The sequence below is a fragment of the Crocodylus siamensis genome, chromosome 3, assembly GCF_052110815.1.
Source record: "Crocodylus siamensis isolate JL-2025a chromosome 3, ASM5211081v1, whole genome shotgun sequence".
Lineage (NCBI taxonomy): Eukaryota > Metazoa > Chordata > Crocodylia > Crocodylidae > Crocodylus > Crocodylus siamensis.
This window is the reverse complement of record NC_143397.1, coordinates 173550693-173571242: the sequence shown is the minus strand read 5'-3', so window position 1 is coordinate 173571242 and position 20550 is coordinate 173550693. Positions and strand designations below refer to the sequence as shown.

The following is a 20550-nucleotide window of genomic DNA, read 5'->3' as shown; positions in this document are numbered from 1 at the left end:
GTTTTAAAGGTCCTGGAATACTAGGACTCCAGGATAAGGAGCTTCATCCTAATTCCGGAGTCCCAGCATGTTGGGACCTGTAAAAACTGCCTTTATAGCTGGGCTGTGCAAGCAGTTTTATAATGTCTCCAGTTCATGAAAACCCCAGGATCAATGAGCTTCTCCCAATCCAGGGTTCCCATGCACCAGGGCTGTCAGGAAACCACATGTGCAACTGGGATGTACATGCAGTTTATAAAAGTCTCCATACATGAAGACCACAAATGAAGGAGCCTCTTTCAAATCCCAGGGTCCCTGTGTACCTGGACCTGGAAAAAACCTATCTGAAGCCTAGCTGCGTGTCCACTTTTTAAAAGTCCGGGTCACAGTGAATGTGATATCACAGAGATACGTCCTGATGCTGGCCACATGGCACTTACCTCTCCCTGCCTCCAGCTCCAACCTATTGATGGGGTAGGTGCAGTTGTGTCCCAGAACCTGGGGCTGTCCCATGCCAGATCCTGACACTCAGCTGAGCACTGGGACCTATCATGGCTCAGCCCTGACATGCCACACATTAAATTAGAGGTGAGATATTAATAAGCCCAAAAGAAGTTATGCAGATGTAGAATAATTATGTGGCTGATTTGGTTTATTATCATGCTATAAATTAACTTGAAAGTCTAGCAGGGTCATTATTTATGGTGTAATTACATGTTACTGTGTTAATCACAGTATATTTGGGGGGGGGGGGAACGGCGCCTCGGACACAAAATCTGTAGATGTGGATTCTCTACCAGCCTTACAGTTAAATGGTGAGAACAAAGCAGATGAGATGAACTTTGCCAGGGGAAAATGAGAGACATTTTTAAATACGATTATGCTACTACTAGAAAATAGCCACTTGAAAGAAAACATAAATGCTGCAAACCCATTTTGCCAACTAGACAACCGAGACAAAGTTCACAAGGAAAGCAATCTTGGTATATGTCATCCCAGCTATTTGTGTATTTCAATAGATTATTTGCTCATCTGCATCTATTTAACATTTAGCTGATCTGACCCGAGATTAGAGGTGCACTGATACATTGGTCCATATTGTATTGACACTAATAAAAGGAAAACTGACCTTATTGGCAAATCAGCTTTTTTTGGCTGATGTGGCCGATAATGTTGCCAATAAATGGCAAGTGCATGGACGCAGCCGCAGCATTCACACGGCCAGGAATGCAGCCTGGCAGCATGGAGAGCAGCATCCAACCAGGAGGTCTGTTGTGGGGAAGGAGTGGGGGGGGGTGCGGATTCAGGCCTCCGTGCTTAGGAGAGTGGGACTGAGGCAGAGGCAGGGGCTGCACAGCTGGGGTGGGTCATGGGATGGAGCCACGAGCGGCTTGTCCAGGGGGTGCAGGTGGCTCCTGCCACTGTGTGCACCCCCAGGGGAGGCACATGCCCCCCAGATCTGTGCACAGGGTAAGGGCAGGCTGCCATTGCAGGCTGGGTCTGGTAACAGCACTGGGCTTTTCCCGGTGGGGGCACTGGGCAAGGGCTGCACTCTGGGAGGTGGCAGCAGTGCAGGGAGGGGGGGCACTACAGAGTGGGCTAAAGCCACCCCAAAATTCACCATAGCCCCCTGCTGAATCTCCCTTCCTAGCACTGCCACTCCCGCCCTGAGCACAGCCCCAGCCCAACCCTGCTGTCAGGAAGAGCCCAGCACTGCTCCAAGCCCCAGCCTGCAGTGGCAGCCTGTCCTCGCCCTGCGTGCAGATCCGGGAGGCGCATTCCCCACCCATGGCTCCCCTGGGGTTGTGCGCAGCATTGGAAGCCGCACCCCTCCTCTATGCCCCAGATGAGCCACTTGTAGCTCCATCCTGTGCCCTGTCACACGTGTGCAGTGCCTGCCCCTGCCCCACTCTCTCGCTGCGGGGCTTCGATCTGCTCCCCCAGTCTTCCCCCCACCACCACCACCATGCCCCTTCCCTGCAACAGACTTGCTGGCTGGATGCTGCTTTCCAAGCTGCATATCAGCAATCGGATCAGCATCTGCCGATATGGTTCATTAATATTCGGCCATAGGTATCAGTCCAAAAAAACTTTATTGGTGCACCCCTACTGAAGATCCATATAACAGAATCCTGGTGCATTCCCTTTCACACTGTAATGACTACTACTACATCCCTACATTTACTGCATTCTAATTCAGTCACCTCTCTTATTCAGTAATACTACTAGCAACAACTTATTTGTGTAACCACATCTCAAAGAACAGAACAAGATAATTAAAGGATACCCCCCTGTGGCCAACATTTAGATAGTACTTAACAGCACATTTCTGATCAAACTAGTTAAACTAAGAATTTCCCTAATAACCTGAGCATAAGTTTACTGTATAAATATTGACACCAATGTCCATTAGTAAAAAGCACATTGCATTCAGTGCACTGGTTTCATCCTTCCATTTTAGTCAAGTGCAGCCACAAATCTATGGGATGTAGATAATCGGGGGAAAAAATCCCACACAAAGAGAACTAGTTTTTTCCTATTAAACAGGAGCTTTTGTTGACTGAGAACAAATGCAATTGCTCAAATCAATTTAAGTGAGTGACTTTCAAATCTCATTGCAGTCAGCTGCCATTCAGATGCTGATAAGCAGTTAGTTAAAGATTAAATAGTTTGTAATGTATCATTTTTGCACTCCTTTTAGAGTTCTTTTGATATTTTGACATAAGATATATGGTTGTTCAATTGAATTTAATAACATTAGATAAAATACAAGTCTTCAACTAAATTAACTGAGCTGAGCACATGATAAACTCTAAAGCCAAAATCTACATATGTGGATTAATGATTCAAATAAGTAATCGCACCTGAGAACTACAGCCTAAATACTACAGTATCATAGATGAGATAGACTGTTCAACTGGGATCCAAATAATTCTATCATGTAGTCTTTTATTTAATACTACCACTAGCAACTTCTTATTACAGTATTTTTGTTAACACCCTTTCCTTTCTTTGCTTGTTTGATGGCAGTAATGTTTTAAGGTAATAGTTGACAATTTTCTGAATACAGAAGAACTCTGACTCCAGCATGCAATGCTCTTAAATCAACAAAGTTTACGTTAACACTGCAGGAATTTTCATGCAGCTAACACTACTGAAAATTTTCACTTTATAACAGTTTTGACAGTTAAACTAAACCTTTAAGTGCTCACCAACTTGTAGGAGCTTCATCATCACCCATTTCACCTTCTTCGACTTCCAGTCCTTCCTCTTTCTCCTCTGTGTGCTACAGGAACAAAAAGAGTACATTTAAAATGTGCATGGAGCCTCTGTATTTTCAACTGCAGGTCATTCACAGTTCTAGTTTCCTACACTTTCAGTATTCATGATAACCATAAACGCTTTTGAAAAATCTTTGTAAACTAACTACTAAAGGGCTGTTAAAGGATATAGTACTAAGTTCTGCAATGCAAGTTTTAAACAAGCATGAAAATTATATAAAATCTTGCAGTGTAAGGCCCCATTAACATTCTTCCAGTAAGGAAACAATACAGACAGACCTACTCATTCAGGAAGGACAAAAGAGGTCAGGAGAACTTCAGCAGGCTCTGCACCTCCACTTCCATGATGTGTAGGTATAGAGGCACATGACTGGACAACTCCGTGAAGTCAGGAGGTGGGCATGGGGTTTGTAGGTGGGTATAGGCTGCGCACCATCAGGCCAGGCTGGCTGGCTCAGTGCCTCCACATGGGGCTTCCAGCATTCCATCAGGAAGCTGCACGTGGAGGCAAGCAAGAGTCGCGCTCCATTGGGCTGGGACAGCTCCTGCTTGTCTCCACATGCAGCTTCCTGCTCGAGTGCTGGAAGCCTCATGTGGAGGCGTGGAGCTCACCCAGCACAATGGCACGTGGCTCCCAGTCCACACGCCATTGAACCAGGCCAGCTGGCTCTGTACTTCTACGTAGGGCTTCCAGTACTCCAGTGGGAAGCTGCACATGGAGGCACAGAACCTGCCCAGCCCTATGGTACACAGCTCCTACCTGCAGTGCCATGAGCCCCATGTGCCAGTACAGAGCCAGCCCAGTCTGATCTGAAGGTACATGCCAGCAGGCCAGGCTGAATCTGTGCCAGAATGTGCAGGCCCTGGGACTCTATCAGAGGCTTGTGCACCTGGGAGCTCTGCCTGCCATGGCCAGGAGCACCCCAGAGTCCACCATCTGCTGCTGCTGAGTTGTCAGCAGTGGGGACCATGCACCATGGCAGGGGGGGGAAAATGTGTGGTAGCACCCCCACAACAAACCCTACACCTGTCCACAAACCCCCCACCCCACACACACATCCCCCCCTAGCTACACAAAGTACCTGCATTTTTTTTAAGTTCAAATAGTGTTATACCTAGTTTAATTTGTAAAATAATACTAATAATTAATTTAGCATAATGTTGAGTTTTTCTGCACATAATTCCCTGGGGAGTACTTAGCCCAACATATGCTCTGAAAACTGATTTACATTTTCCTCAATTCATAGATTCATAAATGTTGGGTTGGAGGGGACCTGAGCAGATCATCAAGTTCGACCCCCTGCCCTGGGCAGGAATGAATACTGGGCTCATATGACCCCAACTAGGTAGTTATCTAGCCTTCTTTTACAAACCCCTAAGGTAGGAGCCAGCACCACTTTCCTTGGAAGCTGGTTCCAGATCCTGGCCGCTCTGACAAAGTCAGCCTATCTAGCACACCATATATGTGCACCAGTGTGCAGAGATGTAAGGGTAAGAGCCACAAAAGGATACTGAAGAAAATAATTCACCAAAGTATGGCTTTGGATTCTTTACTTCTATAAGACATATGGCATCTGTAACTTGTCTTTTAAGTAATACTTGCGTCTTACATCAGCAAGTTTAGGACAATGACAAAAAAATCTGTCTAAATTACTGCATCCTGCACTGCTGATTCTCTCTCACAAACCATACTGCATCTGCATAGCAATAGGAAGACATACAGATATTCATGGCTTTGATCCTACAATGAACTGCATGGGCAAACTGGCTTTACAAAGGTAAGTAAGAGCACAGTTGTTCACTGGTACTAGCCAGTTTCACTACAAACTAGGAAAATCTTGTTAGGAGTAAAGAGATGGTGCTGAAAACTAATTTGCAATTTAAGACATTTATTTAAAAAATTTCACATCTTAGCCTAGCTGTAATGGAAGACGATAATACAGCTGAAAAACAAGCCAATTTTCAGACCAAAAAGCTGCTTTATGGATGAGCTGTACCCTGAATTTTGAATATTTTAAATGTGATAGTGGGGTTTTTTTGTGTAAACACTTCTCTAGGTTTATAAAACTGTTTCCCATAAAAATAGTCAAAAGAAATGTAGCCATTCTTACTTTCTGTCCCAGAGTGCTCTCCTGTTCATTGGTATTGAAAACTGTAACATTCTCCAGATTAAACTGACTTTGTAAATTAAGCCCTATTAAGAAAAAAAACATTTTTAAAGAAATTGTAGCTCACTTTCCAATATTAAGAACTTTATGAAGCCAGATAGTGATTATTACTTACAACCAGTAGCTAATTATTGCCTACATCCAGTAAGTAACAGTTTCTAGTTTAATTTATAACAAATAAAACCCATTTATAACTTCTATATTAGATGCATATCAATTAGGGTAGAGCTAGAAACACACTTTTGGTTAAACTGGATTTAGTTTAAAACCCATTTATGAGAGACTGAGGTATATTTAACCTCTCTTAATTCTTCTTCTCATGTGAAGAAATACACAAAATCTCACCTGACTTCTCTGAAAGAGGAAACAACCTAGCCAGGAACAGCTGTATTCTTCCACAGAAGACTGTGTTCTGTGATTTAGATAATCTTCTTAGAAGATCTACGTAATGTAAAAAATGAGAGAACATTAAAGGTGATTTATGCTGCTATCATGTGGACTATTACTATCCTGCTTCTCACCCACTTTGCACAAGCACAATTTTATGGAGGCCAAATGGGTCAGGCCTGCATCCCTTTTAATGCGACATGCTGAAATAACTGAAAGTTCAAATGTTGCTCACTTAAATGATCTTTCTTCCTTCAGACTATCAATGCATTTCTACGTGTTCTACTTAACCAGTACAGGAAAATCCTATCCAGCCATTGCTTCTAATACAGTCCCTAGCAACATTTCTGAGAACTATTTAAGACCTCAACATCTTTCTAGTATACCCCTCTTTCCTGAAAATTATAGGAAAATTTCCATTTATCCATTTAAAACTCAGACATTAAAACTCTGCTTAAACATCCATTAAACAGCAAAGTACACAAATGTCTGCTAACTCTAAGGCCAGATTCTTCAGGTATGGATTACTGAAGTTTGGCACCAAATAAGTAATCACAGTTGAGAACTATGACCTCTGTTGAGAACTGACCTCAGATTAGATAAGCAGTTTAACTGAGATCCAAATCATCCTACTTATTGATATTATAATGTTTTGTTCATAAATAAATGTATTTTATTCAGTAAAACAACTAACAACTTATTACAGTATTTTTAACATGATTCAATACTTTACTTTATTCCTGAACACATTCTAATGTCTTGATGCATCAGACTCTAGTTTTGATTACCTGAGTCGTAGCTTTTTTGCTCACTCTCTGTCTTGGTGGAGAACCCATACTCACCATTGCACATTCGTAGCAAGTAATTCTTTCCAGCTGAATAAAATGTACTCTGAAACAGAACAAACACAGTACTATCACAAGGAGGAGACCATACTGCAAATTATACAAATAATAATTGCTCCTGGCTCCTTCCCCTGGTTAACCCTATAAATCAGTAGTTCTCAACCTTTTCAGACCCAAAGCACCCCTCCAAAAATGCCAGCTCTTAGCTTTCACTTACTTTTTTGACTATAAAAAATATTAGAGCAAACCTTCCATTGTAAAGAACTCAAACCATAACAAGTCAAAATGTTTCTGACACTTTGGATTTGAAATCTCTGAGTTTACCTTGTGATTCATGACTGCCTGCATACCTAACCATACTGCATGGCACACCTGCAGCACCCTTAAAAACATCTTGCAGCACCCTGGTCGAGAAATACTGCTCTAAATTGAATTTCACTTATTTAAGAAACAGGCACCACAAAAAAAAGGGAAAAAATTATTTCTAAGCACCCAATTTTTATTTTTCCCCTGTGCATGTTTTCTGCATGCATGTAACGTTAAGAAAAGTGCCTATGACTGGGAACAGCATCAGCTGCCTTTGAAAATCTGGTAGTAAAAAGACAAATGAATTGGTTGAAAACAAATGAAAGAAGCAAGCCTTGTTCAGACACTAGACCAGTGATTCTTGACCAGGGTGCCTCTGAGAGCCTTTGAAGGTGTCCACAGGGAATGAGAAGGTAAGCACATGCCCATTTCTACCTGGCCAGTTCTGCTCCTTCCTCTTCCTCACTGCCCAGTGTTGTGAAAGTAAGTGCAGGCTTGTACCTGCCTTGCCGCTCCTCCTTTCTCCCCACCCCCCAGGCTCAGCCCCTGTGCAAGGACTGAAATATGGTATCACTCTTTTAACAAAAGGACAAAGGCCCATTATTTTGGTAAATCACTTCTACAACTACAATCTTTGGCATGAGGCACCTTGGAGAAAATACTTACTGATTTCCATGTGGTAACATTTTTCTCCACAAAAGTGAAGATTTTGTCACACTGATCCAAAGGAAGGCAATCCAGAACATCTCCCAGGAGCACAAAAGGAGTTGAAGCGGTGCATATACCTTTAAGGAGTGGGGAATATAATCAGAATTACTAACCTAATTGTACTACCCATCCAACTTCCATGCATCATCCAAGAAGAGTTTAAAAAAAAATTACAATGTAAGCATGCACAATACTTAGCACACAGACAATACAGAAGTACCCATAATGAGAAGCAATAAGTTATCAAAGCTCAGCAGGCCCCCAAAATGATTGAGGTTGGGATTTTTTTTAAATACGAGTTACTTAGAACTACATATATTGGCCAGCTTTCTACAGAGGACAAAAGGAAAAATTGTGGGGTCCATCATCCTACAAGATTACCCAGATGGGCATAAGAATTCCCCCACCTACTAGAAAACAAATTGGCAATGCCAATATTTAACAACACTACACTTAAGTGATGTACTTCTTTTCCAATTCAAATTGATCATTTTTCAAATAGTTCCATATAAATCAACCCTTGAGCCACATTTATAAATTCTAAGATATCCTCAATGCCAGAGGCTCAAACATTATGAAAGCCAACTGTTTCCTAGCAGGTCAGTCACTGCACTGCTATTGGCTAATCAACATAGATAGTTAGGAGACTGGCTTTTATTCCTGGCTCTGCACAAGACTCTTTATGTGACCCCAGAGAAGTTACTTAAACTCTCTCACTTTTCTCATCTATAAAACAAAAATAATGACATGCATCTGTGTAAAAAGCTTAGAAATCCATGCATGAAAAATATCAGTAATTAACTGTTGCTATTATTAAGGAGAGAAACACTGAAATGAATTCAGACTCCCACTGTATCTTGAAAAAAAAAACCCCTAAAATATATAGAAGCTACAAATTTAAAGAACACAATTAGCTGCTCCATGCAAAAGCTTCCTTGTTATTGGAACAGCAGTTATACTTCCCTCCTCACCTATACAAAGTTCACACAACTCTTTGACCCAAGTCAGGCACTTGAGGGAGCTGAATGTTGTAGATATTTGAGGAAGACAACAACATGGTAATAAAAATCAAATCTGTATACAACAACCTGCTCTGAGATACTGCTCACCTTCTGTGACTCCACTGATAGAAAGAGAAATGACAGCCAAGAGATTTTCACATAGAGCCTTGTTTACCTAAACAAATGAGAGAGTGGAACTTTGTTTACTATATTGAATCCAAATGTCAATATATTGTCATTATATTTAGTAAACAAGAAAGTCTTACTACAAAAATTCAAACCTTGTTAGAAGTACAGATCAATCCTCCCCCTCTATGCGACATTGGTCAGGCTGCAGTTGGAGTACTGCGTCCAGTTCTGGGCTCCACACTTCAGGAGGGATGTGGACAACATGGAGAGGGTCCAGAGGAGGGCCATCGCATGATCAGGGGGCAGCAAGGCAGGCCCTACGAGTGGAGGCTATGGGACCTGAACCTGTTCAGCCTCCACAAGAGAAGGCTGAGGGGGGATCTGGTGGCCGTCTACAAACTGTCCAAGGGGGACCAGCGGGCTATGGGAGAGTCCCCGTTTCCCTGAGCACTACCAAGAGTAGCGAGGAATAATGGCCAGAAATTGACTGAAAGTAGATTCAGGCTGGACATCAGTCAGGGCGGCTAGGATCTGGAACCTACTTCCAAGGGAAGTGGTGCTCGCTCCTACCCTGGGGGTCTTCAAGAAGAGGCTGGATAATCACTTAGCTGGGTTGTTTGACCAAAGCATCCTTTCCTGCCCATGGCAGGGGGTTGGACTTGATGATCTACTTAAGTCCCTTCCGACCCTACCTACTATGAAACATTAACCTCCCCATCTGTAAGTGCTCTAGAAGTAGGGTAGATAAAAATCAACGATTTTTTTTATTTAATTCAGATTTTTTTTTATTTAACTGGTTTTTGGTTTTTTTAGGTGCTGTTAAAAAATAAGCCTACATAAAAATAGTTTCAATTTAAGATATGTTAAAGCTCAAAGATATAATCATGGAATAGGGAGTATAGCTTCCAATTATATACTATTTGAGACAATATATTTATGTAACGTATTTAGAAAAGTTTTATAAATAGGTCACAACAGGTCATGAACTATATTAGGGGCCCAATCTTATGGGGTTCCCAGAGGCCCCTCTATAGATTAGTAAAGACTGAAGAAAACCACTTTACCCAATGGTACTCAGTGCTCAGTCTAGACCAGAGGTTCTCAAACAGTGGTCCGTGGACCACCACTGGTCTGCGAGCTCCATTCAGGTGGTACACAGAAAGGTTGCGGAACAATCGAGAATATCTGTACTTGTAAGGTAAGACAACTGATATTAAATTATGAGTTGTGTGCTTTGATTCGTAGGGAAAAAAATGTTTAAGTGGTCCACCGAGACCCTCAGCAATGTTCAAGTGTTCCACGAAAAAAAATTTGAGAACCACTGGTCTAGAAGAGCCCACTAAGCATCTCTGTGATGCTCAGTTTCATTTCTCAAACTGTGGATTTCTGTGTCTGGAGATAACATCCTTGTTAACAGCAGTATGTGGAGATGAGAGATAACAGACCTAATTACCTAGCTATCAGCCAGCCCTCTTGTCTCTTTACAAGTTTGTGTACAGAGTCAAGCCCTTACCTCTCTCTGAAAGTTCAAAGTTTCAAGAAGTTAAATGAAAAGAGGATTGTTAAGGGTGGAGTAGATCTGGGAAAGGAGGAGAAGTCTGGAGATAAATGCAAGAAGGGAGGGGCAGTAGAAACAAAAAGAAATATTTTGAGCTGGGGTGTTGGTTGTCACCATGTTTGTCTAAGGACGTAGTCAGACAAGGTTCTTTGGGTAAATCCGATATCTTTTATTATTTTAGTGGTCTAATAAAAGATACTGGATTTACCCAAAGAACCCGGTCTACATTTTGAGAAGAATATTCCAGAAGTCTTGAGGGATAAGTTTCTGAGTATAGCCTCTTCACTGATTTGAGATCTAGTGAGGGAATGGTATGATAGAAGGGAAAATCTACCAATAAGAATGCACTTTTTGTAGAAAACAATGATTAAATCAAGGCTTCCTGACCAGTGATTTAAATTGTGAGTTAAATCATGATGTAAATCATTTGATTTAAATCAAATATATCCTGTCTAGAAGTAACATTCCTCAGCAAAAAATTCAATGTAAAAACTTGTATCTTAACTGCTTTTCTGTATTAAAGATGTTGCACCGTATTAAAGATATTTTGCATGGATAAATTTTGTTTGCCTTTGGGTATTAATGTTCTATCATGAATAATTACATTGTGTCTACATTTCTTCGCGATTTCTATTGCAAATGTTATTTGATTCCTTTCATAAACTGCCACATAGTGTTTCTTTCTGCAATTAAGCAGTACACATGCTCCACCATAGAAATATCAACATTTAGTGATTTGTTTGTTACATGTTAAAAATAGTGATACTCTTTTAAAGTAAGATTAAAAAGCAATTTTAAAAAATGTACAATCCAATTCCTTCCGTTTTCTTTTCAGAGTGCAGAACAAAATCTTCAGTTTATACTATGAGGCAAAGCATTCTTTGTTCTAAGTTACTGCTTTCAGTCTTCTTTTACTTTATAAAATATTCTTTTAGCAGTTATTGTTGGTCCTGTACAAAACTTGAGAATGCATAGCTATTCACTATTCAGCACACAGATTTACAACCAACACTTAAAGTACAGCAGGTTTTAAAATTGCTCTAAACAACCACTACAAGAAATTTTAAAATGTTACTATGTGACCACAAAAAAAAAATCACTTGTGAAATGTTTCTTGGCTAACTAACTGGACATCTGCTTATATTTGCCCCAGGGGGAGTTTCATGCACACAACGAAAGGTATATAGCCTAGCCCAGAGGTGTCAAACTCCGTGGTCCAGATTCATACCACAGGGCTACACCAGTAGTGGGGCAAGAGGCAGTGATGTTAACCACCCTGTAGAATCACAACTGGATGCTTGAACACCCTGAGCTGCAGCAGTGCATGGGCCAGTGTCAGTGGCTGGAAGGGCAGCTGCCGCTATTTTATGTGCACTACCTCCTCTCTCCCACCACCAATGGTCCGCGCCTTAGGCTGGTGCCCCAGTCACCCCTGCCTTATTAGGCTACTACCACAATGGATGCCTGAGTCACAGGAATTAATGCACCTGTCCCTTGCCTCTTTGCTACTAACATTGGGCTCTGATGCCCAATTTAGGCAGCAGGACCTGCCACTGAATTCCAGGAGTCCATGGGCCAGATCTTTGACTTGCCTGCCCTATTCCACATCTCATTTCTTAGTAGTTCCTATGTTTTACTTTGTAATCAATATGGCCTACTCAAATGATAAGCTGTTGCATATAATGGATTATGTACAGTATAATTTCAATTTTAATCAAGGGACAACTGCAGTGACATGAGGTACTTACAATTTCCTCTTCTACAACAACTCTGAAAGCTTGATCCAGGGTACATTTCTTTTCACTTTCACTAGAAATGGAAAAAAAGTTATGGTCTGTATTGATCAACAGTTCAGCATCGATAAAAATTAAACATAGACTTTTCAGAGTAATATAGTAGCTCCTTACCTCCCAGGAATTTGGTTGAAAGCATTCAATAAAGGTTTGAGAGTTTTGTTATGTAGAGCATCTCGGGTTGAGTTCTAGAAACAAGTGACAAAAGTTGCAAGTAAGTCCCACTACAGAGCCAGGAGGCAAGCACAAGCTAGTCTGAGAGGCCACTTCTTAGTGACAGATAGCAGATATCAACTCACATGTAACAGACAGACCTGCTACATGAACATGCACTGACTTACACAGATCATTTCACAGATTCATAGAGAAGTAGGGCTGGAAGGGACCTCCAGAGGTCATCTAGTCCAACTCCCTGCCTGGAGCAGGATCATCCCTATCCAAACCACCCTACGCTAATCCATTGTCTAAACTATTAGCGAAACTGGAGTCAAACCCAAGCACATAACACCCTAACCTGCCACAAGTAAAGCAGGGAAACCACAGTGGACAATGTCCTGCTACAGCTAAAGTTGTTAAAATACACCTGAGATCCAAGAAAGAGGGCTACACCCCCTACTACAGTGGAAGGCAAATACCCTCAGCCTGTATCAATCTGACCATGGGGTAAATTCCTTTCTGACCCCTAATATGGCATTTAGTCTGATCCTGAGCAGAGGGGCAAAACCCTTTAGCCAAAAACCTCTAGGTTTATGTCCCAGCAGGAAAACTGGCGTTCTCCAGTTAAAATCCCCAGCCTTGACTACAGCCAACTCCAATGCTTCTAAGAAAAGCAACCCCTCTCTTTTCATAAAATGCAGCAGCAGGAGGGAAAAAATGCCTTCCTGGCCTCACCTGGCAACCAGGAAAGCCCAAAAATGTAGGAAATACCCACAGCAGAGCATAGGCATTGATCATCCCTTACCAATACTTGCCCAACCTCTTGAACACCTCCACGGATAGAAAGTTTACAACTTCCTTGGGCAGCCTATTCCACTGTCTCACAGTTCTAACAGTAAAGAAATTTTTCCTAACATCCAATCTAAACTTAACTTTGCTTCAACTTCAAGCCATTGGCCCACATTCTGCTCCCTGCAGCAAGACAGGAAAGGTGTTTTCCTTCTTCTTTATAGCATCATAGAAAATTAGGGTTGGAAAGGACCTCAGGAAGTCACTTAGCCTGACTTCCTGCTCAAAGCGGGACCATTCCCAACTAGATTATCCCAGCCAAGGCTTTGACAACCCAGGTCTTTAAAACCTCCAAGAACAGAAAGTCCACAGTCTCTCTGGCTAACTCATTCCAGTGCTTTCTCCTAATGAGAAAGCTTTTCCTAATATCTAACCTAAATTTTCTTTCTTGCAACTGGAGACCATTGCTCCTTGTTCTGTCATCTGCCACCACTGAGAACAGCCTAGCTCCATCCTCTTTTGAACTCCGCTTCAGGTAGTTGAAGACTGTTATTAAATCCCTTCTCAGTCTTCTCTTCTCCAGCCCGTATTTCAATTCTCAGCAACATATTTGTGCAATGGGGTGAACCATCTGCTACATCAGCAGGGAACAGCCTTCTACATGCTGTGACCTGTATTTTAAGCATGGCCCTTTGGGTTCAGGGGCCCAGACATTATTACAGCTCTCCTAGGTAAGAGCCTGGCCCACCAAAGGCAAAGTTCTGCTACGCTGACAAAAGGCAACGTTTGAAGCTGCTTTCCAGCAGCAGGTAGACATTCCTTTCAGCACAGTTTACAAAGGGAACCTAACGGACCTAAGAGGCCCAGGCAGGCGTTGACTTCACTTCAATGGCACCGGGTTATGAATGGATATCAGTGAGGCTGCAGATGCTTGTGCAAGTACATGCATGCCAGCCAACCCTGGGGGGCTCTGCACCCAGGCTACCCAGCACCATGCTTTTGGCCTCTCCCTACCTACTCTCAGAAGCCAAGTGGGGAAGCAGAGGACATAAGATGTGTCAGGCCAACAGCCTGTGTTGCCTGAGAGCCTGTTGCCTGTTGAGGCAGGAGCAGATGTTTCAGCCCATGAGCAGGGTGCACTGAGAGCTGGGGCTTCACCCTAGCCTGTGGAGCTGCACTGCAGGCCCCAGGGGCTCTCCAAGGGTCTGGAAATCTTGCAGCTGGGAGCGCTGACTGCCACAGCTCTGAGCTCTGCGCAGGCAGTGCCCTTGGCTACAATGGACCCATCACTCACCAGTGTCCCTGGCTGACCGCCCCACAATGAGTCCCCCTGACAGACTGGCAGCAGGTGGAGGGTACTGCTCAGGCACAGGGTGGAACGTTCCCCTCAGGCCGGGGGGGGTACCACTCGGGCACAGTGGGCGGAGGGGGGGCACGGCCCTCGTGGCGGGGAGGCGCCTGTCGGAGCGCGGCGGACCGCATCCGGTTGGCTCCGCTCGCGCCAGTCCGCAGGGCAGGGGAGGAGGGGGCTCCGCACGGCCGCCAGGCTCACCGTGAAGCGCAGCCGCGCCTCGGGCAGGCTGAAGAGCGGCGGCGACATCACCGCTTCCCGAGCGGCCGCGCAGCAGCGCTCTGCTGCGTGCCCTGATGGCGTCATCACCCCGCGCGGCTGGGGGGGAGGAGCACGTACACCACAGAGAAGCGGCGCCAGGGCAGAGCGGCGCCTCTGAAGGGGTGCGGCTTTATTCTGCTCGAGGTTTTGATTCGAAGGACTGAGCTGAAGTATTCTGGCCGTTCTGGTCCTCCACTCTAAGAAAGATGTAAACAAGCTGGAATGAATGTAAAGCAGAGCAATGTTAAGAGGTGTAGAAACCCTAAACTATGAGAAAAGGCTGAAAGAATTAGGTTTTTAGCAAAGAGAAGATAAAGGCAGAGACAGATACGCTTACAGGTTTCCAGTCTGGGTTCTAGTCTTTGTTTCTGTCCCCAGTAGACAGAAGCTGTTCCTCTGCAGTCTATACGTTGTATCCAAAGAATATTAAATGCAGGCTGTAGAAAAACCATGGGGGCCAGAACTAAAATTTGTGGCCCCCACCCCTCCAGGCAATGTCCACTCCAGTCAGTCACACTGTTCACTGTGGCAGCTGCAAGAGGAGGACTGGAGGGTATTTTGGGTAATACCTATCCTTGACCTAAGAGTTGACCTACTTTGTTGTGAAGTGGGAGATGAAGCTTCAAACCGCTTTCAGGGGGTTGGGGTGGAAGGCTGTAGAAGTGTTGTAAAGACTAGGTTATTTGGCTAAAAGTGGGAGAGCCACCTTCCATTTTTTCCTCCTCCAGACACTTTCTAGTCATGTTTTTTCTCCCAACTACACTCTTTTGGGGCTTACACACAATTAAGCATCCACTTCTGTCCTACTCCATGGGAGAGCATGTGACATGGTAGAGCTTTCTGAGCATGCTCAGAAGGGCAAGCATAGCTCTACAGATGGTAAAAGGTTCTAAAATTTGCGTATGTGCCAAAAATGGCACATACATGGCTGTATTTGGGCACATAAGGTAAAATAGGATTTGGTTGAAAGTACCTATTAATGTAGCCAACAGTAGCTTCTAAATCACATCACATACACTTCTTGTTTCTCCCAGGTCTCTTAATCAATCCCAAATATTTTACCATTCATTTGGGGGAATGTATACCAGCCTGTGCAGCTCTGATTTGACCCATAAGTAGGTCATCTTAACAAAGAGCCCCTGTTTCTTTCCTCTACTTCTGATACTATACCTGTAAACTACAGCTTGGACTAAGGCCAGTGATACAGCCTTGCTCCATGTATCATCTGAGTCAACGGTGCCCAATTTCTAGCCAAATATGGTACATAGGACCTTGTCATCTGGCCTGTGGGACTCCCCACGGGTCCAGAAATTTGGTGGTGGGAGAGCAGTATCAGTGTTCATTGCTATCGCTCTAGAAGGAACTCTGGAAGCAGCAGGAATTAATGCTGTCACCGCTCCCCTGCCACCAAATTTCTGGACATATGGGGAGCCCTGAAGGTTGGGTAACATAGCCCTTCACACCAGATCACGCTGGCAGACGGGTCACTCCAGCATGCAGGGCTTGGGCTGTTCCAAATCAGCCACATGGGGCCAGGCCACACTGTGGTGCATCACACCTGTGGACCAACCTTGAATGTTACCCACTATGCTTGACCTGGCCCGCAGACTGGCCCCAACCCCATTTGGGTTTGGAGCAGGAAGGTTGGGCAGCACTGATGTAAGTAGCATGCAACTAGCTGTAAACCAGGCTCCCAGCCCATTGTCCATTCCAGAATAAGCTGAACTTTCAAAAGCTGAGCATGAGGCAGGTCCCACTTGTCAGGTCTTGTCAAAATGAAAATAACCTTCAAGACCAAAAAGGTTAAAACCTGATGGATGTACAGTGCAGCTGAAAAGGTAACAGTGCCCCTGGGTTCTAAGTCCTCACTACATTGACAGGATTATCAAAGAAAGAATAATGTACCAGACAATTCAGAATTGGCTGCATCATTCACAAAATTACCTTACGCATATGACACAGGGTGAATCAAATCATAACATAACACACAGGTGCCTTTTCGAGAATCAGCTTCAAATAGGAGATTCTAGGTCTTTCATAGGTAAGTGCCTGAGTAGCCTTGCAATGCTATTTCTTCCAAGATTCACAGACTCATAAATGTTAAGATCTGGAATGGACTTTACAAGATTAATGGGTCCAGCCCCCCTGCACTTGGGCATCCCACTCTTTGGTATGAGATTTTGACTTTTTTTAGAGTTCAGATGATTTCTAAGTCTATATAGTACCTTACCATAAGCCCCTCTCATAAACACACCCTACATATCCTGTAGTTTCTAAAGAATACCCTAAGCCTGTCAAGCCTAACTGTGCCTCTTTCCCCACCTACCTCTTGGTTTTTACAGCACCGTACTTAGACTCTGTGGCCCTGGGTGGACTTTTAGTATCAGGCCCCCCTTCATCAGAGATAATGATAATAATAATTGGACAATGGAAAAAAAAAACCAACCTTTTTCGGGCTTCCTTTCTGTCCAGGCTGCAGGCAGCCACCCAGTTCACCCATGCCTGTGACCAGCCCTGCCTACACCTGATGAGGGAGTAACTATGGTTCCAGCATCTCCTTCCCATTTTCAGGGTTGAGAGGAGGTTTCCTTGTCTGTACATGGTAACTAACACAGACTCAAATGCAAATGTTAGTTCCCAAATGTAGTTGCGGCCTATGGTCACTAGAAATTGGGCCTAAATATTTTTATTGTGGCAATGCCCATAAACATAATTAGTTATATTGAATCGGATGATGTACAAGCACAAAAAGATTTGGCCCATATGTCAATTTTTCAATAAAACTAGCCAAAAATTGGTATTTCCTTAGAAAAAAATTTTGTTCATTTAGTTTGAGCTAGTTCATTTAGTTTGAGCTAGTTAATTTTTTTTTCAAACAAAATAAAACTAAATGAAATTTAGTTTGGTTCAGGTTTTGATTTCTATTGTTTATTCTCTCCTTTTTGTTTTCACACAAAATTGATTAAATTTTAATATATACAATGAAAGGACATTTTTTATTTTGTTACTTGATAAACCAGGAAGTGGATAATGAGATGTTTCACTGAAGAATCCACTGTCAAAAACTGTATTTGTTAAAGGAACTGATCAGCTCTAGTTTATGTTCAGGAAGACAAGAACAGGATCAAACATTCTTCCTTTTCTACATTGCCACAGGGTGCCCAGAACAAACTGTTTTCTTGCAGGGATCGCTGAGTATCACTGGGCACGTCTACACATTCATTAATCCGTTTTAAGTAATGCACATTAAATCTAGTACTTCTATTGTGACCAGAGTTTTTTTGTGATGCTTTTATGTGCATTAAAATAGACTACTGCGCATTAAAGCATATGTGCTCACTGTAGATTTTTTCATTTCCCAAGCTTCCTCCTGCACTCATGCTGCCAAATGTGTTTGGGAAAATCGTAATCTAGCTACACATCAGTGCACCCCACCTGGATCTGCCTCTGCCCAGGCCTAGTAACTCTGTTGAATACTCGCAAAAATTCTTGGGCATTCAAACACTTGAAGAACTCAGCAACCAGGTTAGGTCTGGCATAACTTCCTCAAGGTTGTAATGATCTTAATCACCCAGAGTGAATTCTACCATTGATGTGTGAATTTTACCGTTGATGTGTTTTCCATTCTTGCTTGTGAAGGTTAATAGATTGCTGCATGGATTTTGCTTGTGTTTTAGTTCAGAGATCTTAAACTTAGTCTTAGTCTTGACATGGTTTTCCTATTCTACCCTGCATGTTATTTTAGGCTAACAAAACTAGTTATTAAAATTACAGTTAGCTAGCTGGGAAAAATAAATAGTTTAATAAATAAAAAAAACTTCAGGTTTTTCATGGATCTGCATATCAATATATACTTTGATTTTTTTAAACTTATTTTGCCAATTTTTTCCCAATAAAAAGGGCATTGCAATTTTAAATTCTCTGTGCTGTGTTCTCTAACTGTAATGATTACACCACTAGAGGACAGTGTTTACATAGAAAATAAGAATGTACTAACTAAAACTCAAACCAGTTTAGCCTTTGGTCTTGGTTATAAAGTATTTTTTGGCACTGATGATGTGCTGGTAATGGAAACCCAAGGGCATTTTGTCAGCTGAAAGTTTGTCACTGTACCTATAAATCAAACTCTTGTTTTCAGATTATCTAAAAATCGCTGGATATAGCCTAGGTATACGATCTCATTGAAATCAATTAGGAAAAAACCAGATTCAGAACATCAAAATAGACTTCATATGTTTTCAGTTTAATCTTTTGACTGACTCATCAGTACATACCAGTCTTACTAGATACATTGAATGTTTTTATTCAGACTCACAAGGCAGTTTGCCTTTTTCAAGGCCTTGCCTTGCTATTGACTTTTTCTATTATTGTTTTTTTCGTTTTGATATGTTAATGAGCATTTACACTTAAACTAGAATAAGGGTCCTGTAAATTCATGCTAGTTCATTCATTCTGAATCTTTTTCATGATCCACTTTATATTTCTCTCCACCCACTTTGTGAATGTAAAGCAGGAAAGAGGTCTCTGAACAGTAAAAAATGGTTTAAATTTCTATAAATACACTATTGAAAAAAAAAGTACCCTAAGGACATTAACTGTGTTACCAAAGTAAATCAAGAACTTTTCTTTTTTAACACAGCTCTTTAAGCCCAGTCTGGAAGTTTGGATGTATGAGGACATAGAGTTGCTTTCAGCTAACTGATAATTAATACAAGTATTAAAGAAGGACAGCTTGAGGTATTGCTGTTCCAAAACAAGAGTAGTATGACATAGATGCAAAGTGCCTACCTTTTGGATCTGATGTCAGTTTATTCCCACTTTTCACTCAAGCAATGATGAATTTGGCCCTGAGGTTCTCATTATTTTAGAACTGATTTTGCCACTTACACTTGCTTTGAGGACTGGACTAGAATACAATTTAAAGCAATGGTGGAACTAGGGAATGACGGGCCCCCCCAGTGCAAGCTTAATATTTGGGCCACCAGTAAAATGACACAAAATACACAAATACACACACAGTAATAACATGTAAGTACAAATAAATAAAGAATACAATAATATTTAATTTCTTTTCCATTCATGACTACTACTAGAATTTAATCTTTTTGTGCTGTTTTCTCTGCCAATTCATCAATACTCTGGTCTAAGTTAACAATACTCTAGTCTAAGTTAAGTTTCTTAGCCCTCTCATTTTCAATAGATAATATTGCTAATACAGAAAGTCTTTCTTGTTCCATATGCCACACACATAATTGTTAATTATTTTGAGTTTCAAGAAGGCGTGTACGGCATTTGATATTGTTACTGGGGTGATTAAAAACAAAATCACTGTACATATTTCAGAAAAGCTTGATGACAAGGTACTATTATTACCAATCAAAAATTTAAGCAAATCTTTCACTGTAACTTAGAATTTTTTTTTATTTTATTTTAAATGCAGGTAATTGTCCAGGCAAGGCAACAGCAAAGTCCCTGTTGCATTGTTTCACTAACTTTTCTGCTTCTCTGTACAGCTCTTCATCAGTTGCTGACACAAGTGACTTCAGTAGAATTACATTAAACTTCGTAACAATTGCATCCAAACTATGAAAACAATTTGACAGCTGGGCTAATATTATATCCAAGCAGCTAGAGAACACTTATGTCTTTGCAGTTCCACTCAAGTTAGTATAATGAAGTTGGTATAATGAAGGTGGATTCCAAAATAATTTCTGGCCCTGGCACGGACTCAATTAGGGACAACTGGCTCTGGCTCCCACTGGTCAGAGGCAGGATCACACTCCTCACTCAAGTCCCCCTGCTGTGCTGCCAACAGCTACTGCATTAAACTTCTCGCTG

The 20550-nt window shown here is 42.2% G+C and overlaps 1 protein-coding gene across 1 annotated transcript in view; it reads right to left on the bottom strand.

Moving 5' to 3' along the window:
* Nucleotides 1-14781, bottom strand: part of THOC1 (THO complex subunit 1) — a 32244-nt gene extending 17463 nt beyond the window's left edge. Inside the window, exons 1-9 of the mRNA XM_090039770.1 lie at nt 14653-14781; nt 12270-12343; nt 12111-12171; nt 8784-8850; nt 7633-7751; nt 6658-6706; nt 5774-5869; nt 5372-5454; nt 3192-3265 (exon numbers count right to left, since the gene is read on the bottom strand). Of these exons, the coding sequence (XP_089895896.1) occupies nt 3192-3265; nt 5372-5454; nt 5774-5869; nt 6658-6706; nt 7633-7751; nt 8784-8850; nt 12111-12171; nt 12270-12343; nt 14653-14757 (728 nt within the window). The 5' untranslated portion in view covers nt 14758-14781. The remainder of the gene's footprint in view (nt 1-3191; nt 3266-5371; nt 5455-5773; nt 5870-6657; nt 6707-7632; nt 7752-8783; nt 8851-12110; nt 12172-12269; nt 12344-14652) is intronic.
* Between the last annotated feature and the right edge of the window lie 5769 nt (nt 14782-20550).